The sequence below is a fragment of the Gopherus evgoodei genome, chromosome 3 (genome assembly GCF_007399415.2).
Source record: "Gopherus evgoodei ecotype Sinaloan lineage chromosome 3, rGopEvg1_v1.p, whole genome shotgun sequence".
Taxonomy (NCBI): Eukaryota; Metazoa; Chordata; order Testudines; family Testudinidae; genus Gopherus; species Gopherus evgoodei.
This window is the reverse complement of record NC_044324.1, coordinates 138297310-138312532: the sequence shown is the minus strand read 5'-3', so window position 1 is coordinate 138312532 and position 15223 is coordinate 138297310. Positions and strand designations below refer to the sequence as shown.

The 15223-nt window shown below is 42.1% G+C and overlaps 1 protein-coding gene across 22 annotated transcripts in view; it reads right to left on the bottom strand.

Moving 5' to 3' along the window:
- Positions 1-15223, bottom strand: part of AFDN (afadin, adherens junction formation factor) — a 212829-nt gene that overhangs the window by 89566 nt on the left and 108040 nt on the right. For all 22 annotated transcript variants that reach the window (XM_030556759.1, XM_030556770.1, XM_030556777.1 and 19 more), the window contains 3 exons: positions 12875-12969; positions 10550-10812; positions 574-643 (listed from right to left, as the gene is read on the bottom strand). In XM_030556759.1, coding sequence (XP_030412619.1) covers positions 574-643; positions 10550-10812; positions 12875-12969 — 428 coding nt within the window. The remainder of the gene's footprint in view (positions 1-573; positions 644-10549; positions 10813-12874; positions 12970-15223) is intronic.

Below are 15223 nucleotides of genomic sequence, written 5' to 3'. Positions count from 1 at the left end.
TTTCACTAGTTTTCCAATACTCAGTCCCTCCTCTAAGCTAGACAAAACCTGAATTTTTAATGTTAAAAAAACAAAAAAAAGGAACACTCCTATTTTTGAAAAAAAAAATCTTGCTGTTCTTTATACATCATAAAGAAGCATGAAAGGGCGCACATTCATTTTTTCCCTCTTTATAGGTCAGCCATTATCAGCATTATGGGCTTCATTCTTACAGGTGGCTTTACAATGCATTCTTCCCCACTTCATTTGCTCATGCACCTTTGACTGTGTAAGCTGTCCTCTGTCCAGTAAACCATTTCTTTCAGAACTTACGTTAATACTCCAAACCTCTAACATTTTTCAAACTATTTTTAAAAATTGCAGTTCTTTTCCTAAAAAAGTTCTTCTCTCCTTAAACAGGAAGTATGCTAGATGCTATACAGACATATAAAAAGATAGTCACTCATCCAAAAAGCTTACCTAGTGCCACTCAAGAACCACATAATATTTCATAATTGGCGAGCTTTATTAACAAACAGGGAATATAAACTATAAATGTAATCATTTTTGACCAGTCTAATCACAATTTGATACCTTGCTCGCTGGTAATGCTGTTCCACTGTGAACATCTCCCTCCAGATCAAACGTTGTTTCCTGAACAACCCTGAGAAGATTAAGACCAAAAAATTCTCTAGTAACTTTCAAGAAGAAATTACAAATATGCAGTATAAAAAACAATGGTACAGGATAGCTAAGGTACACTGCAAATAAACCGCTCTGCCGTATCGCCTTATTCTTTAATATTTGTATTTAAAATACTATACTGATAGGAAATATTTATATATAGGCTTGACAGAATTACATTTTTTTAAATAATTTTGACGTTTCAATATCAATGTTTACTGTTAAGCATTTGTTCTGTTTTTATTGATTTAAATTTTCACAGTTGTGCAAAATTGTGGGGTTTAAGCTTTCTTTTTCTAATTTTATCTATTTAAAATGTTCACAGTTGCAGGAAACTACAGGGTGGTAAGACAAGAAAATTTAATGACAAAAGATCTTGAGATTCAGGAAGTGAAAGTTTTATAGCCACTGAAACACAAATTGTATATTTTGACATGTGATGTTGACAAAAAGTAAATATCCTTAAACGGAACTCTAATAAATTCTTAAACAGCACTCTTTACTTTGCCTATCTGTAAATTTCAATTATTGAAATATTTTTTCCCTTGGTTTGTGTGTGTACAGTGAAACTGACGTAGTAGTAAGAGAGCTCTGAGGTCCAGGATGGGTTTCCAATCTCCCTTCCATTTGGGTAATAGGAAGTAATAAGAATAGAATCCCTTGCCTTGTAAATGTTGAGGTACTGGTTCTATGGCTCATAACTACATGAGGCTATCATCTCCTGCTGCAGTAGACTCATGAGAAGGGTCCCTGAAGAGGGATTATGGAGGAGGGTGTTCTGGAGGGGGCACAGAGGGGAAGTGGATGGAATATCTGCATCTGATGATCTCTAGGGCCCATCTTTCTGAGGTTATGCGCTCCCAGGCACTGTGGAACACTGCCGAACAGTGGCCAAATGGGTGGATGGTCACAGATAGTAGTGGAGAGCCATCTCGCAGAGCCTTCACCTGCCAGGAAAAAGTGGGAGCTGGAGCCTGATGGCTTTCACTTTGAGAACTTTCCCTTTTTCTGCCGGAGCTCATAGTTCCGTTGTGATGAGAACTGGGATGAACAAGGCTTCTGTTGGTATGGAGGGTTAAAATGTCTCTTTTGCCCTGGTGTGGAGATTCCCAGTGACCTGAGAGTGGCCCTGGAATCCTTCAGACAGAGAGGCATCGGCCTTCTTGGAGAAGAGCTTCACATTCTTAAAGGGGAGGTCCTCTACCGTGGTCTACACCTCCTTCAGGAATCCAGAGAGGTGGAGCCATGACTCCCATCTCATTACCATAGCTGTGGAGATGGTCCTGGCAGCCGTGTTAGCAGCATCAAGGGCCGATTGCAAAGATGTTTTTGCTACCAGTTGCCCCTCTGGGATGACGGCCTTGTAGAAATCTCAGGAGCTCTTTGGGAGCTTATCAATAAAGTTATGTAGTTTATTGTAATTCATCTAGTCATACTTTGCTGTGAATGCCTGGTAGCTGGCAATTCGAAACTGTAAGTTGGTTGAGGAATAAGCCTTCCAGTCTCTGTCATAGGTGTTGTCTTAAGAGTGGTTCTGTCAGCCATGAGAGTTCACAGCATCCATAACAATGGAATTTGGTGGTGTGTGGGTGAATAGGAACTCGTGATGTCCCCGCAAAGGAATCAGTTTTTTGTCCACCCACTTGCATGTTGGAGTCATTGAGGCCATGGTTTGACACACCATCTTAGCTGGGTGTAGCATGGCCTTGTTGATTGGCAAAGTGATTTTGGAAGTAGATGAAGCATGGAGGATGTCAATAAGCTGGTGATGCTTTGCATTATTGGAGTGGTTAAAGATACGCATGTCCTCCACTCTCTTTGTCAGTACTTGGAACAAGTGGAAGTTATCCACCATGAAAGGTGGTGATGGTATAATCACTTTGTCCAGCAAAGAAGAGGATATGGCTTTGGGTGTGATCTGCTCCTCTGTGTCCACCTCCTGCTCCTCCACTTCTTTGGATCCTGAGGTATGCAATGCTGTAGCTGAGGGGGTGTGCCTGGGAGCTCTCAGGTGACGCTTGGTGCCCTTGAGGCCAGTATGGAAGCATAGGGCCTGGTGAAGGTGCTCATGGATGATCATACCAAGATGGTGGTGGTGCCATCTGGTGATACATTCCTGGACCCTGATGATAGTGTGTCCCATATGGAGCTTTGGAGGAGTATAGAGAAACCCCTTCTAGCTCATTGTCCGATTCCCCACTTGACATCAGAGGGGCATGGTATAATTGTCGGGGAAATAACCCTTGATTGGCCATGGCTCAGTTCGAGTACCAAGGGACTGAGAGTCAGGAACTTCCAACATAGCCAGGTCACCAGGCTGATGGAATTCTGCCAGTACCAAATGTCCTGGCTTTGGTGGTGAAGCCAGGGAGACGGGGACCTCATCTGTACCAATCTCTCCAGTGCCAAGTGGGTCAATGCTGCTGGTGGTACCGATGACAGCTCACATACCAGAAGCATCTTACGGAATCTGCTCTTGTGTTTTAGTACCGAAGATTCAGTGCCCAAGCCCAAAGGGTCTGTGAGCCGATTAACAGTAGTGGACACTGACTGTGCCATTAGGCATGGGTGCCAGAAGATCCTGGTGCTGGCAGTGCTGAGGATACTAACCAAGTGAGATGGTGATCACTTTCGGCTATTCCTGGGCTCGCTGAGGGGACTTCCCACTCTCTTTTTCGACTTGGGAGTGGACTCCCCAGACAGTTTCTTCAACCCACTATTTTTCCAAGTCAAAGGTTGAGGGGAAGACTCATGCTCACTGGAAGGCCTGGGTCAGAGAGCCGCCTACATAAAGATGATTTTTTGGAGGAGCTCTGTGCCCTTGTGGGATCTCTGTCAGAGCTGCTGTCAAGGTTCCTCCCCAACTCTGAACTTTAGGGTACAGATGTGGGGACCTGCATAAACACTGGTGCGAAGCTAGTGCACAGCTCCTTGATTTGTTGCTGCTGCAGATGTTCCAGGGTTGTGGAGAGGTTGACTTCTTCCACACCACCATCCCTTTTTCCTTCGTTGTAGACACCTTCAGGCCACTCAGCGTCATCTCCTCCCTGGGCTATAAACTGACAAACCTTTAATTCTCTGGAATAAAAGGGCTTTAGAGAATTAACATGGTACACTTTAGGCTTTAGGGTTGAGGTGGGGAATGCTATGAGATAGTTAACAGCTCCCAGGTGCTCTTGGACTGTGAATGGTCCTTCCCATGACACTTCCATCTTATGGGCCTGGAGTGCCTTCAAGACCATAACTTGGTCCCCTACTTTGAAGGAACGTTCTCTGGTATGTTTATCATATCAGGCCTTTTGCTCTTCCTGAATATCCTTTAGGTTTTCTTTAGCAAGGGCCAAAGAGTGTCGGAGGGTGCTTTGTAGGTTGCTTACAAAGTCTAGAATATTAGTTCCTGGAGAAGGCGTAAACCCCTCTCATTGCTGCTTCACCAACTGTAATAGCCCCGTAGCCATACACAAGTTCAAATGGTGAAAACCCTAAACTGGGATGTGGTACAGCACTGTAGGCAAAAAGCTACTGCTGCAACACTAAGTCTCAATCATTTACAAATTTACGTATCATGGCCCCCAAAGTTCCATTAAACCTCTCCACCAGGCCATTGCTTTGATGGTGGTAAGGGGTGGCAACCAAGTGATTCACCCCATGAGCTTTCCATAGATTTTTCATTGTCCCTGCCCGGAAATTAGTTCCCGAATCTGTAAGGATGTTGGAGGGTCAACCTATCCTGGCAAAAATGTCTGCTAAGGCCTGGCACACACTTTCAGCCCTGATGTTGTTCAGAGTTACTGTTTCCGACAATCGGGTAGCAAAATCCACGAAAGTCAGTATGTACTGCTTTCCTCTGGGGGTCTTTTTTGGGAAAGGACCAGAATATCCACAGCTACTCGCAGAAATGGGACCTCAGTTATGGGGAGTGGCTGGAGAGGGGCTTTGACCTGGTCTTGGAGCTTTCCCATTCGTTGGCACACCTCACAAGATCGGACACAATTAGCAATGTCCTTGCCCATTCCTTCCCAGTGGAAGGACTTCCCCAAATGGTCTTTGGTTCTATTCACCCCAGAATGGCCACTGGGATGATCATGAGCTAAGCTCAAGAGCTTTACCCGGTACTTAGTTGGAACTACTAACTGTCTTTGAGAATGCCAGTTTTCCTGGTGTCCACCAGAAAGAGTTTCCTTGTATAAAAGTCCTTGTTCTACAACAAACCAGGATCCGTTAGAAGAGCTGAGAGGCAGTGGAGTGCTCCGTGCCACCACCCAAGCTTTCTGAAGGCTGTCATCTGCTTTCTGCTCAGCCTGGAACTGTTCCCTTAAGGCTGGAGACATCAGTTCCTCCTTGGATTGGGGACTTGGGATTGGTCCCTCTGGAAGCAATGTAGGTGATGGGTCGTTTTCGTTGATTGTGAACCACTCTCCACTAGTGCACTATGTGATATTTCTGGCTCTGGTTGGGCCTCTTGGGTAAGGTTACCTGCTGCTTCTGCCAGTTCAGGCCCGCTGGTGCCTTCTGGCATTGGAGTTGTAGATGGATTTGCAAGCGCTGGAGTCAGTGCCGGCAATGGTTCTGGTGCTGGTTGCTTTGCCACTTCCGGTTCTGCGATGGGCTTTGGCTCGGTCTCTGGGATTGGATCCACTATGGCTGTTGCAGGTGTTCGCAGGGGATCCAGTTCCACCACTTCTGTCTGGGTCTCTGGTAACACAGACGGGGCCCTGGTGTAAGGCTCACGAACAGGGATGGATATGAAAGCTTGCTTAGCCTGGCTGCGTGTGCCCATTCCCACCCTCTTGGCTAGCTTCACAGGGTTGGCCAAGTCTTCCCCCAGCAGCATGGGGATGGGATAATTGTCATAGACTGCAAAAATCCACATTCCTGACCAGCCCTTGTACCGGACAGGCAACTCAGCTGTAGGCAAGTTTAACGATTTTGACATGAATGGGTGAATTGTCACTTGGGCCTCTGGGTTGATGAACTGGGGATCCACTAAGGACTGGTGGACAGCTGACACTTGTGCCCCAGTGTCCCTCCAAGCGATAGCCTTCTTCCTGCCCACTCTCTATGTTTCCCTTCGCTCCGAGGGTATTTGAGAGGCATCTGGGCCTGGGGATCTTTGGTGTGATTGTGGTGTAATGAACTGTAATCAGTTGGGGTTCTTGGGGCAGTGGGCCTTTATCTGTCCCAGTTCATTACATTTAAAACAGTGACCAGCTGACTGGTCACTAGGCCGAGGTGAGTTGCTGGAGACTGGTGAGGTGGGACAATAAAGGTGTCTGGGGCTTTCCTTGGGTTGTAGGTGGGGGCTTGGGTTACCCCCGGTGATAGGGTTTGGTTTCAGTTTGCCCTTTCTGATATTCGCTCCAACTGCTAGTAGATTTTTTTCTTTTCTGCCACTTCCACCTTTTCTGCCACCTTCCACCTCCAATCTCCCCTGCCTTGGTTACAGTTTTGGGCTTCCCATCTAGGATGTACCTTTCTATTTCCTCAAGGACACACTCTAAGAACTGCTCCATTTGCATTAGGAAGGACAGCTCTTCCAAAGATTCAGCACTTGCTCTTGATATCCAGGTATCCCAATTCTTTCCAATGTGGTAGGCGTTTCGGGTAAATGACACATCTGGTTTCCACTTTAGGACTCTGAACCGCTGACAGGCATGCTCAGGTGTTAGCCTCGTTCTGATTCTGGCCTTAGTTTGAAAAAGTTTATAATTGTTCGTGTGTTCCTTAGGCATTTCAGCCGCCACCTCTGCTAAGAGTCCACTGAACTGTGGCCTCAGCTCTATCATGCACTGGTCTGTAGAGAAGCTGTCCCCAAGGCAGGCCCTTTTGAAATTTTCTAAGAAGGCCTCACTATCACCACCTGCCTTGTAGGTGGGGAATTTTTTGGGATGGGAAGCAGTACCTGGAGAAGGGTTGTGAGGGTTGGCTGGTAAATCCTGCTTAGCCCTTGCTAATTCCAGTTCATGCTTTCTCTCTTTCCCTCTCCTCCATCTCTCTTTGTTTCGCCTCCATAGCTCTCTTGTGAGCAGTTTCTTCCCTTGCATTTTCTGCCTCCAAAATACTAATTTCTAATTGTTTTAGTTCCATCCATCTCTTATGTTCATTTTCTTTCTCTGTTGCTTCCAGTCTGGCCAGCTCTAGTTTATTAGCGGCGTCACTGGTATTCATTTTCCTGCTTTTTTGTGCTGGGCCACACCCCTCTGCAGTTCACTGAAACTGAGATGCACTCAGCTCAGGGCTGCTTGATTAACAGAGACTTTCTAACTAGCTATACCCGAGAGGTAGAAAGAAAGAAAAAACAATTCAGCCTGTAAATTCCTTTTGCTGGCTGCTTGCTCACAGCTTGAAGCCTTCTCTTAACAAAGACCCTTGTTAAAAAAACTCAACACCTCTGCCTTCAGGCTGCTTTCTAAGCAGCTAGAAAGGAGAAAAAAAATCCTACTGGCTTTTGTTTTAAAATGATCCCACCGCTCTGCCACCATGTCAAAGTTCCTCCCCCACTCTGAACTTTAGGATACAGATGTGGGGACCTGCATAAACACTTCTAAGCTTAACTACCAGCTTAGATCTGGTTTCGCTGCCACCATCCAGATTTCTGTCTGGAACACCCCCTTTCCTCCCCAAATCTTCCCCTCCCTGGGTAGCCTCGAGAGACTCTCTCACCAAGTTCCTGGTGAACACTGATCCAGCCCCTTGGATCTTAACACAAGGAGAATTTAACCATCCCCCCTTCTTTCCCCCACCAGTTCCTGGTGAGTCCAGATCCAAACCCCTTGGATCTTAAAACAAGGAAAAATCAATCAGGTTCTTAAAAAGAAAGCTTTTAATTAAAGAAAGATAAAAATCATCTCTGTAAAATCAGGATGGAAAATACATTACAGGGTAATCAGATTCATATAGCCCAGAGGAACCCTCTCTAGCCTTAGGTTCAAAGTTATAGCAAACAGAGGTAAAATCCTCTCAGCAAAAAGGAACATTTACAAGTTGAGAAAACAAAAATAAGACTAACACGCCTTGCCGGGCTGTTACTTACAAGTTTGAAATATGAGAGACTGGTTCAGAAAGATTTGGAGAGCCTGGATTGATGTCTGGTCCCTCTCAGTCCCAAGAGCGAACAACTCCCAAAACAAAGAGCACAAACAAAAGACTTCTCCCCACCAAGATTTGAAAGTATCTTGTCCCCTTATTGGTCCTTTGGGTCAGATGTCAGCCAGGTTTCCTGAGCTTCTTAACCCTTTACAGATAAAAGGATTTTGGTGTCTCTGGCCATGAGTGATTTTATAGTATTGTACACAGGAGGGCTGTTCCCTGCCCTTTATAGTTATGATAGCTGCTGATAGAGGGAACACTTTAGTTGGCTGCAGCCCTCACCGAGGCAGCAGATACACTGGGAGGGCTTGTCTGCTGGGAGTGCTTGTCTGCAACTGAGATCGCCTTGCTGGAAACACAACACTCCTTGAAGCCTGGAGAGTCTGGTGTACGCTTAAGTGCTTTACAATCTGCTATGTTTTAGGAGTGCAGCCTGCAGTGAGCCTCTTTAGTCTTCTGCACATAGACTAACTTGGACAAATGAACCAGAATATGCACATCGATTTTTAGTGAAGTGCAATCCTTTTTGCCTATTGATTGATAAAAAAGGCTACACACTTAAAATGGAAACCTCTACATGATACAAATTTCATTACACTGACCACAGGATAGGAAACAAATATGTTTTCCTGGGTTTTGATAACACTGTTATAAAACATTAATTCTTCAATGAAAATATTATCCATGAACTATCAAAGATCTGATTACTACCCAGAGATGGGGCCTCCTTGTATCACCTTATATTCCCTGGCAAAAAACTTTTCTAGCATGAAAAACTCAAAAGCATAATTAGACACCCCTATAACCAATGGGAGTCTGCAGGATGACAAAATTAAGGAATTTGAAGCCAAATCCCAGCACAGGGGAGAAGCCAATGAAAATATAACCTTGTGTGTGTTTTAGGTACCCCCATTACACATAAAGGTTTCTGTTGCAGCAGTACGCCAATACCCACTCTATGAGGATAGACATCAGAGATTAATTATAACAATTGATATTTCTGGACCTGAGAAAAGATACCTAAGTCACCAAAAGAGGTGCTACTTTCTAATTACTGCAGTAGTCCTGTAGAGAAAAAAGCTGCATATCAACTATAAAATTATCAACTTCACAGACTTTTGGTCTGATCTGAACTGAGAAAATATGCACAGCAACAGATCTCAGAGAGGACTCAATAAGTGAGTACAGCCTTTTTGCAAAAGAATCTATGAGTTTCAAATACTACAACAGACTGTTTACTAATGTCACTCCTCAGATCATAATTTAAAATAATCGTTAAACAGTAGTTTTTACCCGCGGTTTATTTAGCTGAAGAACATAAAATAGTTTTAACTGCGTAAGTTTTACAAAGGTGACACTTTTTTCATTGCTCTCAGTTAGGATTACATTTCTGAATGCTCGCCAAGGAGAGGAACTCCTTCTACACATTCTTTGGACCGTGAATATTTTTAAAAACAATACAAATTCACAAGTATGGTACTGTCCAAGAGTTGTCAGATGGGTTTATTGTATTTTGTGACCTTGAAAGGAATGTAACATCTATAACCTATACTTCAAAAGTTGACCTGACTTGCTCTGATATTGGGGGGTGGGTGGAGGTGTCAGAAAAAAAGGACAGAAACCTGTTGACTGATTCTGGACCAATGCCTTTCAAGGAATAAAACTTTTCATCCATAAAGAACATCACAGAGAAGCAACTTTCACAAAATTCTCTCTAACTTCTTATCCTAAATGCCCATGTGTACTTTGAGTTTTAAACAAAAATCCAGAATAGGAAGATGACTGTGGTAAAAGTATAGATTAAAAAAATTAATTGGCAATTCAATGACAAGATAATATGCCTCTTCTCATCCAATGTGTTTCACAATGGATACTTTCTTACATAATCAGCTTTTGTGCCTCATTTTCTTCCATCCAGAACGTCCTACTCTAGTAGTTTCCTTTGGACCAGTCAGAGAAGAGAGCAGACCATCAATATTTTACATCTTCCAAGTAGTTCCATATGGTTTCAAATCCTGTGGCTCTCTGAATATTTCCATTCCCAATGAACAAGAAGCCCTAAGGCCAGGCAATATTTGTCCTCATATCTAATCTATGTTTTTATACTGCACCCATCAAAATAATATGAGCACAAATGATAGGGGAAAACTTAGGATTGCTGGATTCTAGGCACAGAAAAAAGCGAAGCAACTGTTACACATTTGGAAGACAAGACCACAAGATAAAATATTGGGCTCCCTATTCTGACATCTCAAATGGAGTTTTGCAATCATCCATTTCTGAGGGGGAATCCAGATATTTTAGAAACTCTTGATAAAATCAAGATAAAATCTAGTGTAAGTGGCAAACAGCAGAGAAGTATCTTTTTCTGTTTTGTTTATTCACATCTAGTCTAATGAAACTTCCGAAGTTACTGTCTAAGGGAAAAGAATAGCACCAGACTCACTATGTAAAGTTAATAAATTCCTTATGTTTCTGGTGTTTGACTGAGCTGTCGTGAAATATATTAGGATTCTAATAATTTCTTCCCCACCCGACTCCCCCTCATTTTGGACTGCTGAATCAGTGTCATGAGAAAAAAATACTTCTATATTTAATAACGAAACATATGCAAGTCCTAAAAACTTCACAAGGTGGAGCTAAAGTATTATAATAGTTATATTTCTACTATAAATTTTACTTGGAACAATTAAGAGTAGGCACTCATAGCCTGATGGTCTTACACTCAAGACTCCATATTATTTTATTATTTCAAGGCTCTATATTTTCTTCACTCAAAAAATGATTGTGTACTCACCCAGTTTTGTGCCTTGGACCTTTGATCATGAGACCCGCATCTAGAGTTCTTTTAGGAATAATGTGGTCCTGACTGGGATCCACAAACTTAAATACATGAGATGATCCAAACTGAACTTTCATGCCACTTTGCAGCATGGTGGTCTCTGAAATACGCTGACCTTCTACATAAGTTTCAGCATCAATGCTTCTTGGTGTAACAGTAACAACTCCATCCATATTGGTGAGGTCACAGTGATGAGACTGAATTCCTGGACCAAACAACTGGAAATACAAATATTCAATAGTTCTAAAATTACCTAACTCAGAATCACTGCAGAAACAAAGCATAACTGTGTACTCCAATTCACCTTAATTGCAGTATATTGATATATTTTACTCCTGCCTCTGAATTTTCATTAGAAATTTATCAATTAAAGCATCAGTAATTTAATCTTAGCTTAAGCTTTGCTCCAAGTGAAGACAACCATAACATATTTTTGCAGCATATTTAGCTAAATATTTCCGCTCAAAATATACTTTGCACATTATTAATAAACTCTTGTTATAAATATGTTGCCCATAATTGTATTGCTAGATCCACAAAGGGACTTAGGAGCCTAAGTCTGAGTTTTAGGCACCACTATGATCCACACAAAACTACCTAACCCTATAGGTTCCTTTGGTGCCTAAATTTTTGCTGTAGAAGGTCCTTAAGTACTTAAGATTCTGCCTCTGAGCATGCACACAGCTACCTGATACTTCAATCCCAGCACAATTCTCAGCCTAGGGGAAGCCAGGCACTGACCCACCTACCTTGCCTGTGTGGTCTGATCTGGAAGGCAAGCTTTGAGCACGCCTAACTCCACGTAAGGGGGGGGGAGAGAGGGGAAGGAGGCCTCCCTTATAACTCTTAGCCCAGTAGTTAGGGTAATCACCTGGGATGGGAAAACTCCGGTTCAATTCCCTCTTCTTTCTAATAAGAAGAGATCTGAACAGGGATCTACCAGCTCTCTGGTGAATGACCTAGTCACTGGATTAGAGAGTGATTCTCTCAGCTTCTGGCCCAAATATTTTATTAAAATGGAATGGCTTCAACAAGAGACAGATGGCTCATGTCAGACTATCCCATAAGACCAATGATTAGAGCATTAACCTGAGATATGGGAGATCTTTGTTCAAATGCCTTCTCATCAGGCAGCAGGGAGAATTGAGAAGAGGCCTCCCACATCCTAGTGAGTACCCCAGGCACTGGGATAAGGGAGGCCTCTCCCCCACAGCCATCTGTGTGGAGTTAAGCAGGCACCTAAGTCTTTCTTGCAAGAAACTGCTTGGATGTCTAAGCTGCCTGACTCCTGGTGAGGGGTTCCCAACTGCAGATCACTAACAGAGATAGGCATTTCCCCACAGCTTGGATCCAAGAGGGGCGGGGCTTAAGTAGCTCCCCATCTAGCGAGCTCACTTTTGTGGATCCCATTCTCCAGGTACTTTTATCTTCCCATTCGTTTTAAGTAACTAAAACTAGGGTTTGTGAATTCCAGTAATTTCAAGAGGTCTAAAAGGTAGATACTGCAACACTTGAGTCCTTTTGTGGATAAAAGACTTGAACCTGCAAATACTTCCATACTAGTAAAGTGGATGAGGATGGATGGTTCAGTGGTTAAATGGTAGCCTGGGACATGAGAGACTCCTCTGCCACAAACATCATGTGTGACTCAGGACAAGTTACAGTCTCTCTGTGCCTCAGTTCCTCATTTGTAAAATGGGGATAACAGTACTTCCCTAGATCACAGGGCTGTTGTGAGGATAAATACATTAAAGACTGTGAGGCATTCTGATTGAATTTACAACAATTGGTTTCAACTTTACGATGCTTGGTCACACAATGGAGTGGATTGAGGTTCAGAGTTACGACGTTTCGACTTACGACGCAATTTTCAGGAACCAATTGTGTCACAAGTCCAAGGACTACCTGTATTCATTTTTGTGTTTAAAGGATCAAACCTTCAGTTTCTTCTTTAAGCAAAATGGAAAAAACAAATCAAAGCATTCCAAGCAACAGAAAATCATTTGTGTTTGCATTTAGATTTATATGCCCTTCTGACTTTTAAAAGCAAGTCACATCAGCCAGATGTGGTCAGGATGAAGTAAATTGGTAGGTACAGAGTGGCTTTTTTTAAATGCATTTTGAATTAATGCTTACTAAAGGAAAGCCTGAGGCCCAGGCTGAGAGGGTTAAATAATTAAATAGTCATGGTCCTCAGTGAACCGAGCTAGTTCCCAGGATTACACATGTGACTGGTTGAAGATCAGATCACCTCTTTCACTTGAGGCTGTTTTTCCTCACCTGGATGGAATTGTCATCAAATTTTTCAGTTCCAACTTCAGTGACACTTAATTGTAGACGATAGAGTTTTGGCTTATCTCTGGAGTCAGAACCATCTGTAGAGTAAGTGTAAAGTACTTGATTTGCAAATATTACAGCTTGATTATTTCTAATTAATGTTACAAAACTCCTAATTCTGAATTAATGTTAACCAAAAATTAATCTAATTTGTGTCCTTGAACTTCGTTAGAAACACTGAAGAGTTGCTCAAGTTTTTGTGAAAAAAGATAATATGGATGGTAAATATTAAATAGGAAAGCTTATGCAAAAGAAAATTGCTTTAGCAACTACAGAAAGGAAAATAATCTTTTCATTAGAGCTTTCTACTGTACATATTCTTTTATATTTCCATTTGTGCTTAAACAGTAGCTTACAGTATAGAAGTCATTTTCCTAAAGCTTCTGATATATACGAACACAGAAAGAAAAAAATAAAAGATTTCAAAAATATTTGTATGAAATGTGTAGATGTCAACACCACATTGTCTCTACCACAGCACCTCTATGAAATGGATATTGCCATCAATACCTCCATCACTGGGGCTACGTCTTCACTACCCGCTGTATTGGCAGGTAGCAATTGATTTCTCGGGGAATCGATATATTGCGTCTCATCTAGATGCGATATATCGATCCCTGAACGAGCTCCTATCGATCCCGGAACTCCACCAACCCGAACGGCAGTAGCGGAGTCGTCAGCGGGAGCCGCGACATCGACCCCGCGCCGTGAGCACAGTAGGTAATTCGATTTAAGATATTTCGACTTCAGCTACGTTATTCAGGTAGCTGAAGTTGCATATGTTAGATTGATTTCCCCCCCTAGTGTAGACCAGCCCTGTGTCAGGTAGCCTGTGAGACCAATTTTTTTCCCTTTTACCAGATGCTGAAATAAGTCAAAAAGCCAAAACAAAAAAAAAGAAAAAAAAAGGAAAAGAAAAAGATCCTTGTAAAAACTGTTACCCTACTAAACATATGCCTATGTGTCAGCTTCCTCCTCAAGGATGAGAAATGACAACTATGATACATTGTAAGAGGACCGACTGCAGTAATGTTCCTCCTGAGCTTATCTTTAGTCCCAGCGACCTACATTTTGATCTTGCAGAAAATGAAACCAGGGATAAAAGAGGAACCGGAGACCCTAAGAGTATTATCATCTTTAAAATGTACACACTAGCCCCTACTCTCGCTTTCCTATCAAAGAAAATCAAATGTGCTCACATACGTACACACCCCTTTTAGTGAGACATATCGAAGAGGAGAGAACTTAGCTGCCATCTCTTTTAGCCATCTACCATTGATTTTCATGCATATACACAAACTCATTTTACAGGTAGGTATTACAGCTTTTAATGCTAACGGAAACTTATGCATCTTACTTTCCCCCCACAAAAAACAAGTGCAGAAGTTCAAAATATCTATGTTTGATATCTAGAATGGGGCACACAGCTAGCCACAAGATGAAAAATATTGTTGCCTACAAATAGCATACCAATTATTTTTAGTTTCAGTCAGTACACTAAAGCACTAGAGAATGTTATTCAAACTACAGCACATGTAGAAATGCTCTTCAATGGGGGAGCGGTAATTTTGTAAGTTAAAATGGAAACCAATAGATATGGGATCTTCATGGGGACAAAAGCCACCGGAAATCTCTCAAAATTATTGTATTGAAACTCAGTTTTGAGAACAATTGTATGTCTAGAATACATGTCATTTAAACAGCCCCACTACACATTTTTTATAGCAATCAAATCAATTTTATGCTTCAGCATCTGAAAACAAGAGGTAGGTATAGTGTCTATCCAAATTTTTCCACACCCATGATTCATTTGACAACATTTTATCAGTCAGAAATTGAAAATTTATTCATAATCCAGAACTAAGTATGACAGTTTAGCATAGATTCCTGAGAGCCCCTTAAAAATCATTCCTAATTCCTGAGCTTTTATTAACCTACATTTTCAGGTCTTTGTCTAGGAACACAGGAACTGCCAGACTAGATCAACCCACAATCCATTGATCCCAGTATTCGGTCTTTGACAGCAACCAGTACTTGATGCTTTAGAAAAGTTACAAGAAGCCCCAATGTAGGCAGATTTGGGATGATTACTCTCTCATCCCCAATCTCTAATAGATATTGGTCTAAACCCTGAAGCACAAAATCATATATTCATTATATTTTTTGGTTCTCATTAATTACCAAAACTTCAGATATTCTTATTATCCATGACTGTCTAATCCCTTTTTGCTCTATTCTTGGTTTCAACAGACATTTTATGGCAATAAATTTCATAGTCTAATTTTGCTTTGT